Genomic DNA, 16,743 nt, shown 5'->3' on the forward strand with positions numbered 1-16,743 from the left:
TCAGCCCACAGCCCCTACAGCCCTGGAGCAAGAAAAACAATAAAAAAAAAAAATAAAAAGCCATTTCACCATTTCCTCCTCCTGAGGAGTAATTGACCAGAAAAGCTTTTACAACCATGTAACAAGACAGGGAAGCACAAGATTCAGGCACATCAATGACACAGACTCTGGAACTTCCCTAGTAATGGTAAAGTAAACCCACCAAATCCCTTCCCATTGCCGTCATTTGCTCTGCAGCATGCATCCGTCTGATAAAGGCTCACAGAAGGACCACAGGCAGATTTGTCTCATTGCTATCCCTTTACCACCTCTCTGCCCACAGCCCTGAGAGATCCCTGCAGGAAAAGCTGGCAAAAAAGCAGCAAGACAGATCATAAAGGAGAAAAACAAAGAGATTTCCTAAAGCATCAGAAATCTGATTCTTCTAGCTGGGTCAAAATGACCAAGGGAAGAGCTTAATAGATGCAGCACCTGAGAAAAAGGAAGGTCCTGTCAGTACACACAGGCAGCTAAATCAGGGCCAGCCATGAGCACTGGAAGGTTAATTGACAGGAGTCTTTAGTAGGGACACATCTTAAACATATCCATATGTCTGACTGTAATGGAATTTCTGTCTTGCTGTCTAATGCCTTTTATATGAGAAACAAGGCAATTGTCCTGCTTTCACTACTCTTTTTTTTTTTTTTTTCCTTAAAGCAAAGGCAGGACAAGAAGTAACAAAAGATGGGATTTTGCTGCCAGTCAAACATGCAGGTTTCCAGCTCAAGCATCTCCTTGTCACTTAGTGCCTATCTGAAAAGCCACGGGCTCAAGAGCTTTCTGGTGTGCTCAAGGTCTGCACAGGAAAGCATCTGAGTAATGGAGGAAAGGTTCAATAGAAAATCACTTTCATGTTCCAGATGCAGATGGTTACAGGAACTTACACAAACAGCAATGCTGCAGAGTTCTCAGCCAGACCATTCTGCAGAGGCAAGGAGCAGCTCATGGAAAATCTGAGTGCCTCAGCCAAACCTAAAAGCAGTGGACAGGCTGCTCTGCCAAGCAAGGTGTGTTCAGCTTTGTGCTGGTTTTGGCTGGGACACTTACAAAGGATGGAGCCCTGCTTTCCTGGAGATGGCTAAACACGTGCCAGACCATGTAAAGTGTGAATTAATTCCTTGTTTTGCTTTGCTTGCATGTGGCTTTTGCTTTACCCATTAATCAGCATTTATCTCAACTCACAAGTTTTCTCCCTTTTACTTCTCCAATTCCCTCCCCACTCCCATTGGTGAGGGAGTGAGCAAATGGCTCTGTGGGGCTGAGTTGCCAGCCAGGGTTATACCACAAGAAGCTTTCATCCCTTGATTATGCAGAAAATGACCAAAAGGTAAATGGAATAATGAGAGTCCCTGAATACAAGCTGGGCTAGTAATAATATACAAAACGTAACCAAGAATTCTTCTCCCAGCATTAGTTCATGTAGACAAGAATTTGCGAAATCTGCAGGAACTACAGAAATGCTTCAGGTGGGAACCCTCTTAAGCACACTTGTACTCCAAGTGCCAGGAAGAGGCAGCAAGCTCCCATGTGATATGTCTGTCTGCACAGACTAAGGCACACTTCTGCCATCTCCTCTTAGTGAAGGAATTCCCATCTATACCATTCAGATTTTTGGCAGACAAAGACAATAAATCAGACTGTTAAAGCAAATTCTGTTTATTCTGTTTTTGTCTTGTGTTGCTAACAAATCTTTACCTTAACCTAGGAAAAATATCAGGTAGAAAATATGTCCCCTTTTCTCACACCCTCCCCACCACACACACTTTCTGTTTCTTAAATAAAAGCAGCAAAATTTCAAGCATGAGAGACTTTTCTTTCCATACATTTCTGTAATAAAATTAACTCTGTTGTTGATATAAAATGCAGCAGCCAAGACCAGAGGATCTGCTATGCTACTCCAAGGCAATTAGTACCCAGTATGATCAGTTTGTCTGCAAACATAATAAGAAAATACTTAGCACTTATCCAGCACTTTTTATCCATGAATCTCGAAGTGTTTTACAAAAGCTGAAAATATGTTTTTGGCCTCATTTACGGAGAAGAAAACACCAGCTGGAGCAGGAAGAGATTTGCCCCCGGCCTCAGAATTTAATGGCAGAGCTAAGAACAGATCTCTTTCTCAGCCTCAAGTCCAACAATCCGTGCCACACTCTCTGCTTCGCATAGGACAGCCTGAGTTTGGCAAAAGCCCCTATTACAGAAATGCTGAAGTTTATATTTTTGCCACTGAAAAAAGAGTCTCAATGGAGCTCTGACAGCTAATTTAGTAAGCACTGACTTCCCAAGGCTGTGACACAAGGAGTAAACACAGTCTCAGATGGAGCTGCTGGAAGCTTGGGGGGGAAAAAAAATGTCTCATACTGAAGCGCGAACAGCTGTGAGAGTGGTGCAGAGGGAGGTAAATCCATGATCTACAGTGTGCAAACGATTCTCCACTTGGAGCTTTAATTGAATGTTTGAGGAACAGATCACAGGATAAAACCCTAAAACCTTGACAAATAGTGTTATTAGAAGAGAGGAACCTGCAGCTAAAGCACTGACACCTCCTCTGTTAGCAGTCTCCTGACCCGCCGGCACTCCTGACAGACCTGAGACACCAACAGTGCAAACAGCTGGAAAAGAGCAGTGAAATGCAATGTCTTCCCTAGAAATACGTTTACCAAGGCCAGGAGAAGTAGTATGGTGAGGCAGAAAGCAAAGGCTGATTCAAGGACCCCAGGACACCCTTAATTTTGAGGTCCACCACTCATACCATAAGCAGGCCCCCCCACCCATACAGTTCTTCTCTGGTGCATCACCAGCAAAACAAAGGCATTACTGCAACACTCCTCTTCACAGGCATGTGGCCACAACACATCACCCACAGCTCATTTTGGTCCAATCAAGACACCCACAGGGTTCTTTAATGGAGGGGGTCTCCTGTGTATTAGCACCAATTTTCTATTGCCCCCACTGTACCCACTAAAGGAATGGGACAAGAACAGGCTCCAGCTTCTGATGGAGCACATCGTGACGCTGGGATGTTTGTGCTGCCTGGCAGCAGTCATAAACCAGCCCTAGAGTAAAAACCCCTAAATCCTGGCCTACAACTAGAAATGACATTTTTAAGAGAGAAGGGCAGGCCAGCATCCTCACCAGCTCACAGTGGCAGGTAATTACAGCCAGGAGCTTAATTTAGCAGCAGCACAAATACTGCCATGGTCCAGCCAACACTGACACACTGGCCAGCTGTGCTCTGAAGCCTGGAAACAGCATCTGGGTTCTCACAGAGAACATTGTATCAAACAGACAGAGGTAAGCAACCTAAGTCAACAAGTTCATCTCCAAACTGCCTACCCACAGCAGTGAACATAAATTCAGGTCTCCACCCTTCTTCCTGGGCAAATCCTACTAATTTTCCATGCTGGTATTCCAATACACCAGAGGGTGCCAGCAGCTGGGTCTCCCTCAGCAGCAGAACCTGCAAATGGCCATGAGGATTAACCCCCATGCTGCAGAAAAGTCCTTCTGATAAGACCAAGGAGCTGCTGTTGCTCCTCACGCCCTTCCCAGACACCCATCTCCCTCCTGCAGCCACCTCCTTGTGTGTTACAGACACAACCAGCTGCCCTGGCCTGCTGGTGTAACACCACCTCTCACTTAGGAGCTTTTACAATACTAAGGCACAAAGATTGAGCAACTTGCGTAAGAGTCAGGAACACACCTCATGTCTCTCAACTGTAGTGATTTCCCATACCTTTTTTTTCCTGACCTCTTGCATATTAAAATTATGTGAGTAGATTGTGTGGATGAGAGCAGGATCTCATTTCCCTAGCAATTCTGAAAATACAAACAGCGGTAGCTGTATCCAAGCCCTCCCCATGGCTCCCACCTCTTCCCTCTGTGACAGGCCATTTGTTCAACGAGGCAGAAGAGCACCAGTGCAGAAGGGAGCGCTCCACAGGTGTGATGCAAAGCTCCATCTCTGCCATCCTAAGACCCACAACAGGACAGAAAACAGCCCTGCCTCTGGGAAACCTGAGGAAAGGAACCTCAGCTACGCTTTGTTCACGAGCAGGAACAGGGAAGGACAGCAGCACTTAATGCAGGAGGATCTCCACAATACAAACAGGGTTAGAAGAAGCATCCACCCCTCTAACTGGGGTGGATCAGCTTTCCACAGCTGAGGCTGAGGGCCCTGCGAGATGCCACCGGCAGAAGCTCCCAGGTGAGGCTTCTTCCCACGAGTGATGGTTTGGTTTCCCAGGTGACAGTGTCTGGTTTTGGTGCACCTATGGCAGAGCCCCAAGGAGAGCAGCCCTGACCCCTCTAGGTGCAGCTGTGCCTCATGTGGAAGTTGACCACGTACTCGGCGTTGGTGCGCTGCACCGAGATGGCGAAGGGCTCGAAGGGGTGGAAGGTGAAGGCGACCAGGCGCCGCACTGTGTGATTGATGGGGCGCCCCAGGAGTCCCGCTTGGATCTCAAACTTCAGCAGGCCAGAATCACGGGCGTAAAATCTGAAAGGAAGAGAAAGTCGATTATGGCTGTTCCCGACTATTGACTTTGCCATCTGGGCTCCTCGCACACAGAGACAAGTGCCTTGTTCAAGCTCTGGTGCTCCCTGAGGGGCAGAAGGGCGTTAGCTGGGTGTCTGGCTCTTGGCTTTGCAGGAAAGACCCTCTTGGGGCAGTTGTTTTCCACTACCTAGAAAAGCATCACTTTTATTATTAGCAGTGAGAGAGCTCTGCCTGTCACATTGATGGACAAGGCTGACCTCACCAGAGTCAGTTTGGTTCAGACCCCGCCTGTGCTGGCTCTCCAGCCTCTCTTTAATGCAAGCTGCTCCCCTTGATCCCTAAGGCAGATGTACTGTACAGAGCTGAGCTCCCTTCCCTTAGCAATGGCCTTCATTGAGAGTGTCAGGCCACCCCTTCCTCCCCCTGGTACTGCCAGGGAAGACTTTACACAGCTGTCCTTGTGCCTGCTACCTCTCTGTTCAGTCAAGGATGTCAATCCAATCCTGCTCAAGGGTGCCATGTTGTACTGTACAGTTCAAGCAAGGCTTTGCAATTCCTTCTAGATTGCCACCAAGAAAGCATTAATGAGATAGGCTGTGCAGGAAGTATCTGATGAATTGGATTCAATAACCACAGCAAGGACAGAGGTCAAGGAAAATCTTATGACCTTCTGCTGTCACCCACACAGCTTGCCTGTGGGTCAAGTTCACATGGATTTCCAAACAGGTGATCTCTGAAACACAGCTCCAGCACAGAGGGAACATTTTCAGGGGGATGAGACAAACAGCACTGAAGAGACAGGTGAGTCTAGGGAAGCTCTTTGCTTCTTGAACCTCCCCTGCACACTCTGTGTAACTCACATAAGCCCAGATAACACCACTGTCCTCTGCAGCTGTCAGAACACAGGACTTTCTGCAAGGATCCCACCCTCCCCGAGACTTTGGAGAAGGCTTTTGGGATGCAGTGCTGGAGGTTTTTGGATGTGGTACCTTCACCAAGTAGCTGGGCTCTAACTCAAGTCCTCACCCTGGAGCTGTCTCTGTTTGTTAGACCATTTTCATTAGACCTCTTCCAGCTTCGGGCACAGAATTGCATTATGCCTCCCAGCTGTTTTCTTTTCCACCAACACTTAGTGCATGCGGGTATTTTGCATTTTCCTCTGATTTTAACTCCAAGAATGCTTTTAATGTCGGAGCACATCTCCCCCCTGCCAGCAATACGATGCACTCAGCTCTCAGCCTGGAAGAACGGATGATGACAGATACCAGCGATGCTGTTTCAGGAGCAGACATACTCCACATTTTAACAACACAGCCTATTGAGAACCTCATGTTCTTCCTGGAGGGCCACTCTCCTCTCCCTTCCTCTGAATCAAAGTGCCAGCCAGCCCTGCCTGAAAATTGCACACAAGAACCCAGCAAGAGAGTCACAATCTTGGTATTTGGCTTTTCAAAAAGCCCTTTCCCTCCTACACAAGGCTGGGTATGCAGAGGGTCATTCTTTAAATAAAGCACAGTCCCCCATCTGTTCCTCTCTCCCCCAATTCACAACAATTTACTACTCAAGATGAAGCTCCCTGTAATCTTAAAGATGTGCTCAGTTTGGTATTTTTAAAGGTATTTTTAAAAGTGCTCTGCAATCAGAGGCCATTTCCATAGGCTCTCATTCTGGGGATAAATTAGGCACTGCAATATAAAATTGTATGTCAACAGAAACAGCAAGACCAGCCTTTTCAAACCGTAGGAAAATGGAAGATTTGTCTGCAGACCAATTCTTTGGTTAAATGGCTCCTTATTAGCCATCTAGATGGATTTTAGAGACCCCCTGCTATAAGTAGAGCTGTGTTAGAGGCTCTTCCTTCAAGTGCCATCATTTCACCCACTGAATATCTCTTCAAGCCTCCTGAAAAGAGACTGGAAGGTGGTGGTGATGGGGAACCTAAAGTCCTTCCCACCTGACAGCAAACAACCACTGGTCTCTTAAGTAGACAGAATTGAACCTTCTGGGATGCAGAAAAGCACTAAGGGTTAAAAGAACACAGTGCACAGCAATATTGAATTGATGTGGAAAAGGTCTGGAAGCCTCCCTAGCTCACACACCGTGCTTGGAAACTGCACACAGATTAAAACACCCTCAGCTACTGAAGGGTTTTCCATTCCAGACAATTACGGGACTTATATTACAAATCCTGTGCTCCCTCATTTCCAAGCCCTCTAACCCCAACAGGCAGCTGGCATTATTTTATTAATCCCTTTGTTTTGCATGTGAGAACCACAGCAGCACTATTTCAGCTACTGAATGGTTAAGGTTAGCGCCTCATCTTCTGCTTACTTTCCAAAAACCAGGAGCCCCACTGCTCCGAGGCTCTATACAAGTCCTAATTGACTCTGCACAGCTTTGAGCTTTAAAAGCTCTGGCTCTGAAACGCTGGTTTGCTCAGGGGAGGGAGAGAAGGTGGCACTTGGCTTTGTTTACTACAAAGACTCCACCGCAGCAAATGACTGCGGTTCTGCTGCCTTTTGTCCGCGGGAGCCGGGCGCAGGTTGGCGCTGGCAGACAACTGCCACCCTGCAAGTTTTACCCAACGTCAAGCGTGACAAGGGGGAAAAGGGCAGGCTTTCTTTGCAGATAACATGGAAGCTGGAGATCAAACCAAATCGTACAGGCAGAAGAATCAATTAAATATACATAATTTGGGAATTGAGAGTGCAGGAATAATCAGAAGTTCCCCACCACCTGAGTCAGGGCCAGGGGAGATATGAAACCACCTTTTGAGAATGCATTGATGAAAATAAAGTTGGGAAGCGGTCCAGAATGATCTCCCTAGGCTGCCTGAGCCCCCAACATGTGTGCAATCACTAAACAAAGCACTCAGGCACTGAAGGCTCTCTTTGTTTTCAGAGCATAGGTTTGCTTCTGCAGTACTATGAGCAGAAAGACTATTCTGCCTGGATAACTCAGGCTCTTTGAGCCTTTTAAGCTGGAGATGTTGGATTTTTAACCACTACCTCTTGCAGCCATGGCTGCAAGCCAACGAAAAGAAATAAATAGTCCTGATGTTTCTTCAAGAAGCATTGCAAACCTCCCTATTCTCAAGACTTACTCCCTCTGCCAGCGTTGGAGACTCAAACAGAAGAGGCACAGAAAGGCCCTGACATCTGGCTAAAATTCCTACTACAGACAGAAATTTCCTACAGATCACAGAGAGAAGGGAGTATGAAAAGGAGTAGAGCTCCCAGGGTGAGAACAGTAAACAAGGGAAGTCTGAAAAGAGCTCAATCAATACCACAAGATTTCTGAGTAACACCTAGCCCAGATACTATTTTATTCACAGGACAAACCAGACAATCCTTGCCAACTAAACCCACATGCTCAGAGAGGATCCTTCCAGCATAGGAAAGCAGACATCAGAGCTGTATCACTCTGCAACCCAAACACAACGGCAGGCACTGCAAGAAGAGGAGGAGGAACAAGACCATTCATATGGAAAAGGCTGAGACTTCACCACCCAAACCTTCCCCAGAGCAGAGCAGCTCAGCGAGAAAACATGAAGAGCCCTCCCACACACCCACATTACTGTAAAGGAGAGAGGCCAAGTTTTGTGGGACTGCTGAAATAAATCCCCTGGTGAAAGGATTTCCTAAGGGAAAGGCTTCCATGTAGTCCCTATTCTGCACCCTTGATGCCACACGGCAGAGGTGATTTACAGTGACTCCTGGCACTCTCTCCTCACATACAGCTCCCTGGCCCCTCCCTTACCTTATGGGGTGATCACCACAGGTCTTGGGCCGCTCCATGACTGACACCCACTTGTCATCGTAGCTGAAAAGGGACAGGTCGAGGTAGGGGCTGCCGCTGTAGGACTGGGCGCTGATGGGGAGCTGCCCCAGCAGGCGCCGCACGGCCTCCGTGTGCCCTCCGTACTTGGCGTTCACAATCGTGTCCTTGAACCTGCAGCAAACCGAGAGACACCTCCTGCTCACAAAGGCCACGGCTCAACAGCACATCTTAAATAAGCTAAGCAGGAAAACTGACAGGGAAAGCAAACAGCTGCAGTGTAACAACTAAACCAGCTCACTTCCAAAGATGTATCACAGTGATTCAAGCATCAACCAGTTCTGCTGACCTTTTCATCCTCCCTCATCATTGCTGTCTCACTCAGAATGTCCAGAGTGACAGAAGGAGAAGAATGTGCCTACCCACAAGGTATGGACCCAGCTGCTCTGCAGTACAGGAAATGAACAGGATCAGAAACACGGAGAGATGGATTAGCAGCTTATCAGTCAATTCAAGTTTTACCATGAAGCCTGGAAACAGTATGAGCAAAAGCCAGGGGGTTTTCACAGTAACAGTTTAGCTCTTAATGTTGACCTGACAATCATCCTCTCTCCAGTCATTGTTTTAAATACATAAAGGGAGAAATTTTAGATGAAGAAGAACCTTGGTAAGAAGCATAAAGTTTTCCAGAAACTACAGTGAGCTGAAAGTTCTTCCTGGTAGAGAGATTAGCATAGCCTGGGCTTCTCTTTCCAAGTAAAATTTGAAACTTTACATGTGCAAGAACAGTCAGATAAGCTGCAGAGACGTCATACAACAAGGAGGGTGAACACTCAGCCAGAGGCCAGCTCACTGTGGACAATGCTCTACGGTACTTTGCTGTAGAAGTTACAACACTCCTGTTACAGGCCCTTGTAGCAAGGGGATGAAAAGACTCTCCTTTCTACTTTAACAAAAGTCAGGAGTTGTTCTTCATGAGTCTTTGGTGGCTTCTGTCATTCCCTCTCCCATTAAGCATTATGGATTTCCTGACAGGCTGCTCTAGAAAGTTACAGACATAGTCAACTTCGTCAGACTTATGTGACATCAGCCTAAAGTCAACAGAAGCTTGATGCCCGTAAGTGGATGCCAAGTACTTTGGATGATGAGAAACAAGTCACTTGAAGAACAAAACAACCTGAGTCACAACAAGATTTTCCTAGAGAAATAACACACTCTGCCTCATTAAAACCACATCTGACTGTTATAGCATATTCTAGAAACCCAGGTTATTTTGGTATTTTGCTCAGCTTTCACAACAGATCTAAGCAGATGAGTTTCCTTTCTCCAGTGATGAGAACCATGAGCTGGTGACTGATGTCGAGGAAATGCTACAGAACACAGTTTGGTACACACTAAATTCAGAGAATGTCACTTGGCAAAATACACTCAACTGGATCATGCCAGCATCTTGACAAATGATATCTTCAGGGACCAAAGCTACTGGGCAGTAACACTTTAATAACCTCCAAAAGAGTTTCTACTTAAGGAAAGACACAAACATTTTTCCCTGAAAATTCCTTTCCCTTCTTCTAAGCAGCAGCTTGCAGCTGCTTTGTTCCTTCTTCTAACAAGGTAAGCACAAAATTTGTTTTATGTGCTGCAGAGCATAAAATCAGACACATCAGGGTGCAAGATGAACCACGTATAGTCCTGACCCTTGCACCACCTGGCAAAGGGGACCAAAGGAACTGTTTTTCCCAGGGTTGTATTTGATACTGGCCTTCAGCGGACGGGGGTGAGCGTGTGTCTATACGGAATAAAGCATGCTCCCAATGGCTCACCGGCGCTGGATCTGCCTCGCAAAGTTGTTGCTGGAAGCCGAGCAGGGGAACTGGACAGCCTCACTGTGCAGGGTGGCATTCCTGAAGAGGTCACAGAAGTTCTCAAACAGCTCCAGCAGCTCATCAGACGTGTTCTCAAACACGGCAATGACCTCCGTGGTCACCATGTTGTACACAACGAAGAACGAGGGCTGGGGAGAGAGGCAGAGGTTACCCAGGAGAGCACAGCTGGGGAAGCTGTCCCTCCCTTCTCCCCACATCACACCACAGACCACATCCAAATTTCTCCACAGCACAGGAGAATCCTACATCCTCACACTAATCCATCCTCCTATTGGAATGCCTCAACACGTACCAAATCATCCACCTCTCAGCTGTGATTATTTAGGAAAACTTAATGGGCTTCTAATTTTTCAACTTGAACTAGACACAACTGTTTTCTCTTCTCTATCCTCCACCAAATCCAAAACGCACTCAAGTGCCAAATTTAATTTTCATTCCTTATGACAAAATTACTTCAGATCAGGTGCCAGTTGACCTTAAATTATTTTTACCTCTGCACAGATATATTATTTTCTTCCTCTCCTTAATATCTGCATCACACAGAGAAGAGCCTTTTTAGTGTACTGTGCACTTCATCACTGCCCACAAAGAGCTGCGCCCTCCAGGTACCCTGGCAACACAGAAATGAAAATCTGAAAGACATTAATGACTTTTTAATGCTGACATTCTTGTGCAAGATGGCCCTTGTATCATTCTGTGGATTGGCAGTGGCAATGAATCCTGGCAGGAATGAGCAAGAAATTGGGAAAAAAGGTGACATTGTGTCAGCGCAGCTACATCAAAGGGAGATGACATTCCCATCCCATTGGGACGGGGCATACTTAATTATTGGTCATTAAAAGTAGCTTTCATTAGAGACAGAAATGCTGGCACCCCAAAGTATGAACCTGTCCCCGCTTCAAAGGGATTTCCCATGGTATAAACACATATCTGATTTAATCTTCTGTCAACAGAGGCAATTCCTAAATGCTTCACCTCCTGCTTAATATCCCATGCTTAGGCACTCGGTCCACCCCACCCACCTTCAAATAGCACAACATTTGTTTGTTTTACAGCCCCAAATAAACTGTGATAATACAATCCAGCCCCCACATGTCCAAACAAAACACACTAGATGAGGTTACTCACTAGACTACTGCCTGAGGAAAGGGAAGCCATTCTGAAATAAGAGGTTGGAGCAGAGAGAAAATAAGAGAAGACAGCAGAGGAAAAGCTATTTAAAACATTGAAGACTGCAGGGAGTATCCTCCAACTTTAAATAAAAAAAGTTCCTTTGCCAGGTTAACACAGAGACACATGTACAGAATGTCCCTGAGCAGGGAAACCCTCACTGTTTTTGCAGCACCTGTAACACCACCTAAACATCATCACAGCATGGGAGGCAGCAGCTGAGTGCCACAAAAATCAGACAGCAATGCTGTCAAGCTTATCAACACAACCCTACAACAGCAACAAACCCCCAAGCTATCTACGCAGAGCACACTCTTAAAGATCTCAAAGGATACAGTGCAGACCCAGACAAGAAACACACAACCCACAACCCTGAACAGCAAGTCGTCAACCTTCTTGGCAGAGAAGCCAAAGGGGAGAGAGAAGCCTGAAATTGGATGAAACCTCATGTTCCTTGTCTGACAGACGAAAGAAAAATGAGAGCTGTGGTTATTCTGTTAGCCAAGTTTTATTCAGGAAGTTCTAACACAATGCCTACGTTCAGACAGGTCTGTGGAGACTGCTCCACATCTGGAATTCTCTCCTGGAAGAACTGAGAAATGAGATGCTTTTCCTCCAGCACAAAACCCAGCGCCCGAGGCACACTGCAAACCAACCACAAACTGCATCTTAAAGTAACCCTGGGATGAAGAGAGTCGAGAGCTCCCTGCAGCAAACCAGGCACAAAAGCCCTACTAATGACAGCAGACTGCAGAGCTGAGCCTGCCACAAACATTTACATCAGGGTCAGGAGCTCATATTCCAGACACCAGCAACGAGCAGAACCCTGCAGCCACTTCCACAGAGCCTTCATATTTCTCAGACAGACGTTCAAATTTACACCATTGGGCAAAATGGATTAGATAAAGCCTTATCTATTTCCTCCCAAAGCAACTCCCCCAAACAAATGCCACAGAAGAGGAAAATAAACCAAAACAAAACAGAGTCATCTTCCAGGAAGAACTGGACAAAGGCAACACACGAAGAGCTACTGTCTATTTCTTCTAGGACCTAAGTCCTGGATCTGGCAAAGATGTGGGGAAGAGAAGTGCATGAGAGAAAACAAACCTCTGGGGAACCATCAGATCTACATGCTGCATTGGAGATACAAATTCTTCCCAAATACTTTAGACAGAATAAAACCAAGCTGATTAAAGGAATAAAAATTAACTAAAAAAATCTCTTCGTTTCACAGGGCTCAAAACGTGACCAGCCACTCTAAAAGCAGTAAAAAGAGATGATCAACATGCAGGCTTGTGAAACATCTGGAGGAACCCAGCACTGACTGAGCTACATTTGCTCTAATTCCACTTCTTTAGTACTAAATTGAAAAGAGAAGCAATTGGCCCATTAGCCCGATCTAAAAGCTGCTACTCCAATTTGGAGGGATCATAAATACTATCTCTTACTGAAGCTTGAAAGACTAAGTATGTAGGCAGAACAGAAATGGTAATTGTACCAGGGAAAATGAAGACTATTATATTTGAAAAACATGCTTGAAGATACATGAGAAAAGGGAGAGACTACCTCTACAATTTAAATGGACTATATAAAGTATCAGCTGAAAATAAAGTCAGTCAGGGATTTGGGGAGGGAAAAAGGATTGAACAGCATCTGTGAGCATGGAGAACAATGCTTGGAGAAAGAGACTCGCTAACACATCAGATCTTTCTCCTTTTGCAGGTAAGATGGAAGGAAGCCACAAAATTAAGAAAACAATAGATATAGAAGTCATTAGTTATTCAGTATCAGAGGCATCATATGTTCACACAAGAATCAGGTACTAGGGATCCTAAATAACCTTTACAGGCTCATTAAAGAGTAGATCACAGCATTGTAATGCCTGAGCACTTGTTCCAAAGCAATGAGCCGCCTGGTCTGGTGGACCCCTTGCAGGGTGGTTGGAAGTAGATGATATTTGAAGCCCCCTCCAACCCAAACCATTCTGTGATCTTATACCTGGGAAGGATCTGTCACCCGCAACGTGACCACGTCCTCACTTGTGTATTTGATAAACAGATGGTTCTCATCCAAGAGCTGCATCTTCCACATGCGGAGTTGCCTCAGCTGGTCAAAGTACTGGAAGAATCTCCTTTTTGCTATAGCACTTCCATCCTGCTCGGCCCTTCTCCACAGGTACACCAGCAGCCTGTGCTTCAGGGAGTTTATGAAGGGCTCCTTGTAGGGGTTGGCCATTCCCGTCTGGGTGTCCCGCTGCACCTCGGGGTACACCGCAGACAGGGTCAGGAGATCGTCCTCGTAGCAGAAGCGGCCGATGGTCCTCACGTCAATGAACGTCCCCTCAGGAGTCACCTGAAAGACGTGGATGGTCTGCTGCTGCACGGACAGGATGGCCAGGATGTTCTTGTACAGGTACAGCCCCTGGTTGTGGGATAGGATGACCTTGTCACACTTGAAGGTGCGCGTGTCGCAGAGGCGGCCGGTGTGCAGGTCGATGATGTGCAGGGAGTAGTCCTCCAGCGGGGAGCGCGGGTTGGGGGTCACGGACTCGCTGTTGCGGTACACCTCGAAGAAGGGCGGGTGTGGCTCCTCGGGCAGGTAGGCGGCCGAGCCCACGATCACGTACCGGCAGTCGTCCGTGAACAGGCTGCACTCCCGGTTCAGGTGCTCCCCGTTGGAGGCCACATTGGTGATGTGCAGCAGCACGAAGAAGCGCTCGAAGAGCCGGCCCCGGATGTTGACGGACCTCTGGTCGTTGCCGTTGGCCAGAATCTCCCCTTCGTAGCCCTGCAGGAGGTCCTCGGCCGCCTGGCAGCCCTGGTACTCGTAGATCTCCAGCGAGGTCTGGTCGGAGGAGAAGGCGATGAAGTAGCGGCCATCGGGGGAGAACTTGCGCAGGAAGCAGGGCGGCTTCTCCACGTTGACCACGGTGAAGTTGGGGAAGACGTTCTGGTGGAAGACGCGGACTTGGTGCCAGTGAGTGCCGGCCTTGCCCGAGCTGATCCGGCGGCGCTCCAGGCGGTGGATGACGTTCTGGTTCTGGATGCGCCGGGGCCTGATCGTGGGGGCCTCATGGTCCATGGTCAGAGCTCTACTTCATCTTCATCCTGCGGGGACAGCACGCATGCCCTGGGACTGGGGTGGAGTTCAGGGTACAGGGAACCTGCTCGCATGGACCCACAGCACCCTAAGGGTTGGCTAAAAGGAACAGAGGGAGAGGGGGAAATAACACGGGAGGACACGGGGAGCAGGTGGAGAGACTCGGAGAAAGATCTCAGTCGGAGGCACCAGGAAAACAAGGGCAGTCCATAGATGCCTCCCGGGCAGTCCTGCCTGCTGAATAGAGCAGGGCACCAGGAGGGGACACCAAGGGAATAAAAGTATCCTCGATACACCGGGAAGGGAGGACAGAAAGCCAGGTATAAATGCAGACCTGACAAGCAGCAGACACACGGTACAGACTGGAAAGAACGGAGAGAGCTGGGGGCGAGGGGGCACAGAGGGATCACCCGCGATGTGTCTGGGCCCACCTGCCGAGAGGGAAGCGAGGAGCTCTGGTCCTCCGGGCTGGGGAGGGACTGAGCTCCAGGGATGCCCGGGGGCAGCTGAGGGCCCGCCCGCCAAGGTATCGGGGATCCCAGATACTCTCCCGCTGGCCTCAGGGGTGAATGGACACGGGAGGACCGGGGGCCACGGTGGTCTCCGCGCCGGTTTAGGACCGGGAAAAGGTCGCGGCCGCGCTCACCGCTGGGGCCGCGCCGAGTCCCGCTTATGCCATGGCCGCCGCCATCTTTCCTCCACGGCCCAGCGGGGGGGCGGGCAGTACTGCACTTCCGCTTCCGGTCCGGACCAGCGAGATGGGGCCTGCCGGGCCAGACTGCCCACAACGGCGGGGCCCGGCTCCTGGCGGCGGGGAGGACTCTGCACCGGACACCCCCCGCCCATCCTGGATCCCAGCACCCCAGAACCCATCCTGCACCCTAGCACCTATCCTGCACCTCCAGCACCGCCTTCACCGATCCTGCACCCACCCTACACCCATCCTGCACCCTCTGCACCCATCCTGTACTCATCTAGACTCATCCTTCACCCCTCCTCTACTCCGGCCACCTCATCCCAGCACGCTCTGCAAACCCCACCCAACGATCCCCAAATCCCCTACATTATCCTTCACCCCCTCCCTGCACCTGAACGCCCCCTGAACCCCTCCCTGCCTGGAGCATCCCGGGCTCGTCCATCCCCTGGAAGGATCTGGCACGGCCCCATCACTCCTGCACACCCTGTACCCCGAGTCCCCGCAGGACACCGCAGGGGACATCACACCTCCCTCCAGCATCTTGGGGTACACCCCAACACCGACAGCAGAGATCGGGGTCGCCCCCGGGCATCTCTTTGGCCTTTCCAAGGGGCTTGAAAGCCTTCTGCTCGCCTTGGCTTTTAGCAGCACCCCTCCCGCCCCGTGCATTAGCGTCGAGGGCAGCTCTGAGGGCACTTCTCCTTCAAAGGGAGGCAAGGAGGAATGTCAGGGGGCCCTTGAGATCCATTTGCCGGCCTCTTGCCGAGGCAGAGCCGACGGCTCTTGGAGCCACTCCAGCAGCAGGCGTGGGAGCTGGGAGCGGGGCTGCAGGGCAGGGTGCTCGAACTGGGGCCGGAGAGTCCATTGGGGTGTTCCCATTGCCTGTGGGGCCGGAGAGCCCATTGGAGTGTTCCCATTGCCTGTGGGGCCAGAGAGCCCATGGGAGTGTTCCCCCTGCCCGTGGGGCTGCAGAGCCCAGTGGGGTGTTTCCCATTGCCTTTGGGGCCGGAGAACCCATTGGCATGTTCCCTCTGCCCATGGGGCCAGTGGACCCACAGGGATGCGGCAGCAGCACCCAGCCAGTGTCACCTGGATGGAAGGGGCAATGTTCTTGTTGCAGCAAAGCTCACACCACTGAATCCCCGGGGATCCTTCGTGTGTTTATGGGATGCTTTAGGGTCTCACCAGCAATGGGACACAGCAGGACCCCACTGCCCCAGGGGATAAGACCTGTGTGGCCCCAGTTGCCTTCTTGTGGAGATGGGGGATGTCAGCCTGCCTGGCATCCCTGAGCAGCAAAAGATCCTGGGGGACCCTGTGGATGACCCCACTGCCACCCTGCCTGCCTGCCCAGTTCCCATCTCACTGTGGTTTGGTGCCCAGCAGCCTTATCCCATCCGTCCTGTTCTCCCACTGCCTGCCGGTTGCAGGAAGGAGCGATGACAAGACTAAAATGAATGGCCCCGGCGTCCCTCTTTGTCTCTCTGCCTCCTGCCTAATTAATTGAGATCCACCTTAATAGGATCAAGCTAAATACCGAAGAACATCCAACCACACAGCAGCTGGCAGGAAAACAA

At 49.2% G+C, this 16,743-nt stretch overlaps 1 protein-coding gene across 3 annotated transcripts; it reads right to left on the bottom strand.

Moving 5' to 3' along the window:
- Positions 1–1,679: 1,679 nt before the first annotated feature.
- Positions 1,680–15,172, bottom strand: DET1 (DET1 partner of COP1 E3 ubiquitin ligase). Of its 3 annotated transcripts, none has more exons than XM_066328298.1 (5): positions 15,116–15,172; positions 13,369–14,477; positions 10,138–10,328; positions 8,297–8,488; positions 1,680–4,537 (listed from the first exon to the last, which is right to left on the bottom strand). In XM_066328298.1, the coding sequence occupies exons 2-5, from the start codon at positions 14,449–14,451 to the stop codon at positions 4,348–4,350; spliced, it is 1,656 nt and encodes a 551-aa protein (XP_066184395.1). In that variant the 5' UTR covers positions 14,452–14,477; positions 15,116–15,172; the 3' UTR covers positions 1,680–4,347. The 3 variants fall into 3 exon arrangements, with proteins under 3 accessions (XP_066184395.1, XP_066184393.1, XP_066184394.1); XM_066328296.1 differs by having other exon boundaries at positions 14,901–15,170; XM_066328297.1 differs by having other exon boundaries at positions 14,880–15,170.
- Positions 15,173–16,743: the final 1,571 nt, after the last annotated feature.

This window comes from Sylvia atricapilla, chromosome 13 (genome assembly GCF_009819655.1).
Source record: "Sylvia atricapilla isolate bSylAtr1 chromosome 13, bSylAtr1.pri, whole genome shotgun sequence".
Lineage (NCBI taxonomy): Eukaryota > Metazoa > Chordata > Aves > Passeriformes > Sylviidae > Sylvia > Sylvia atricapilla.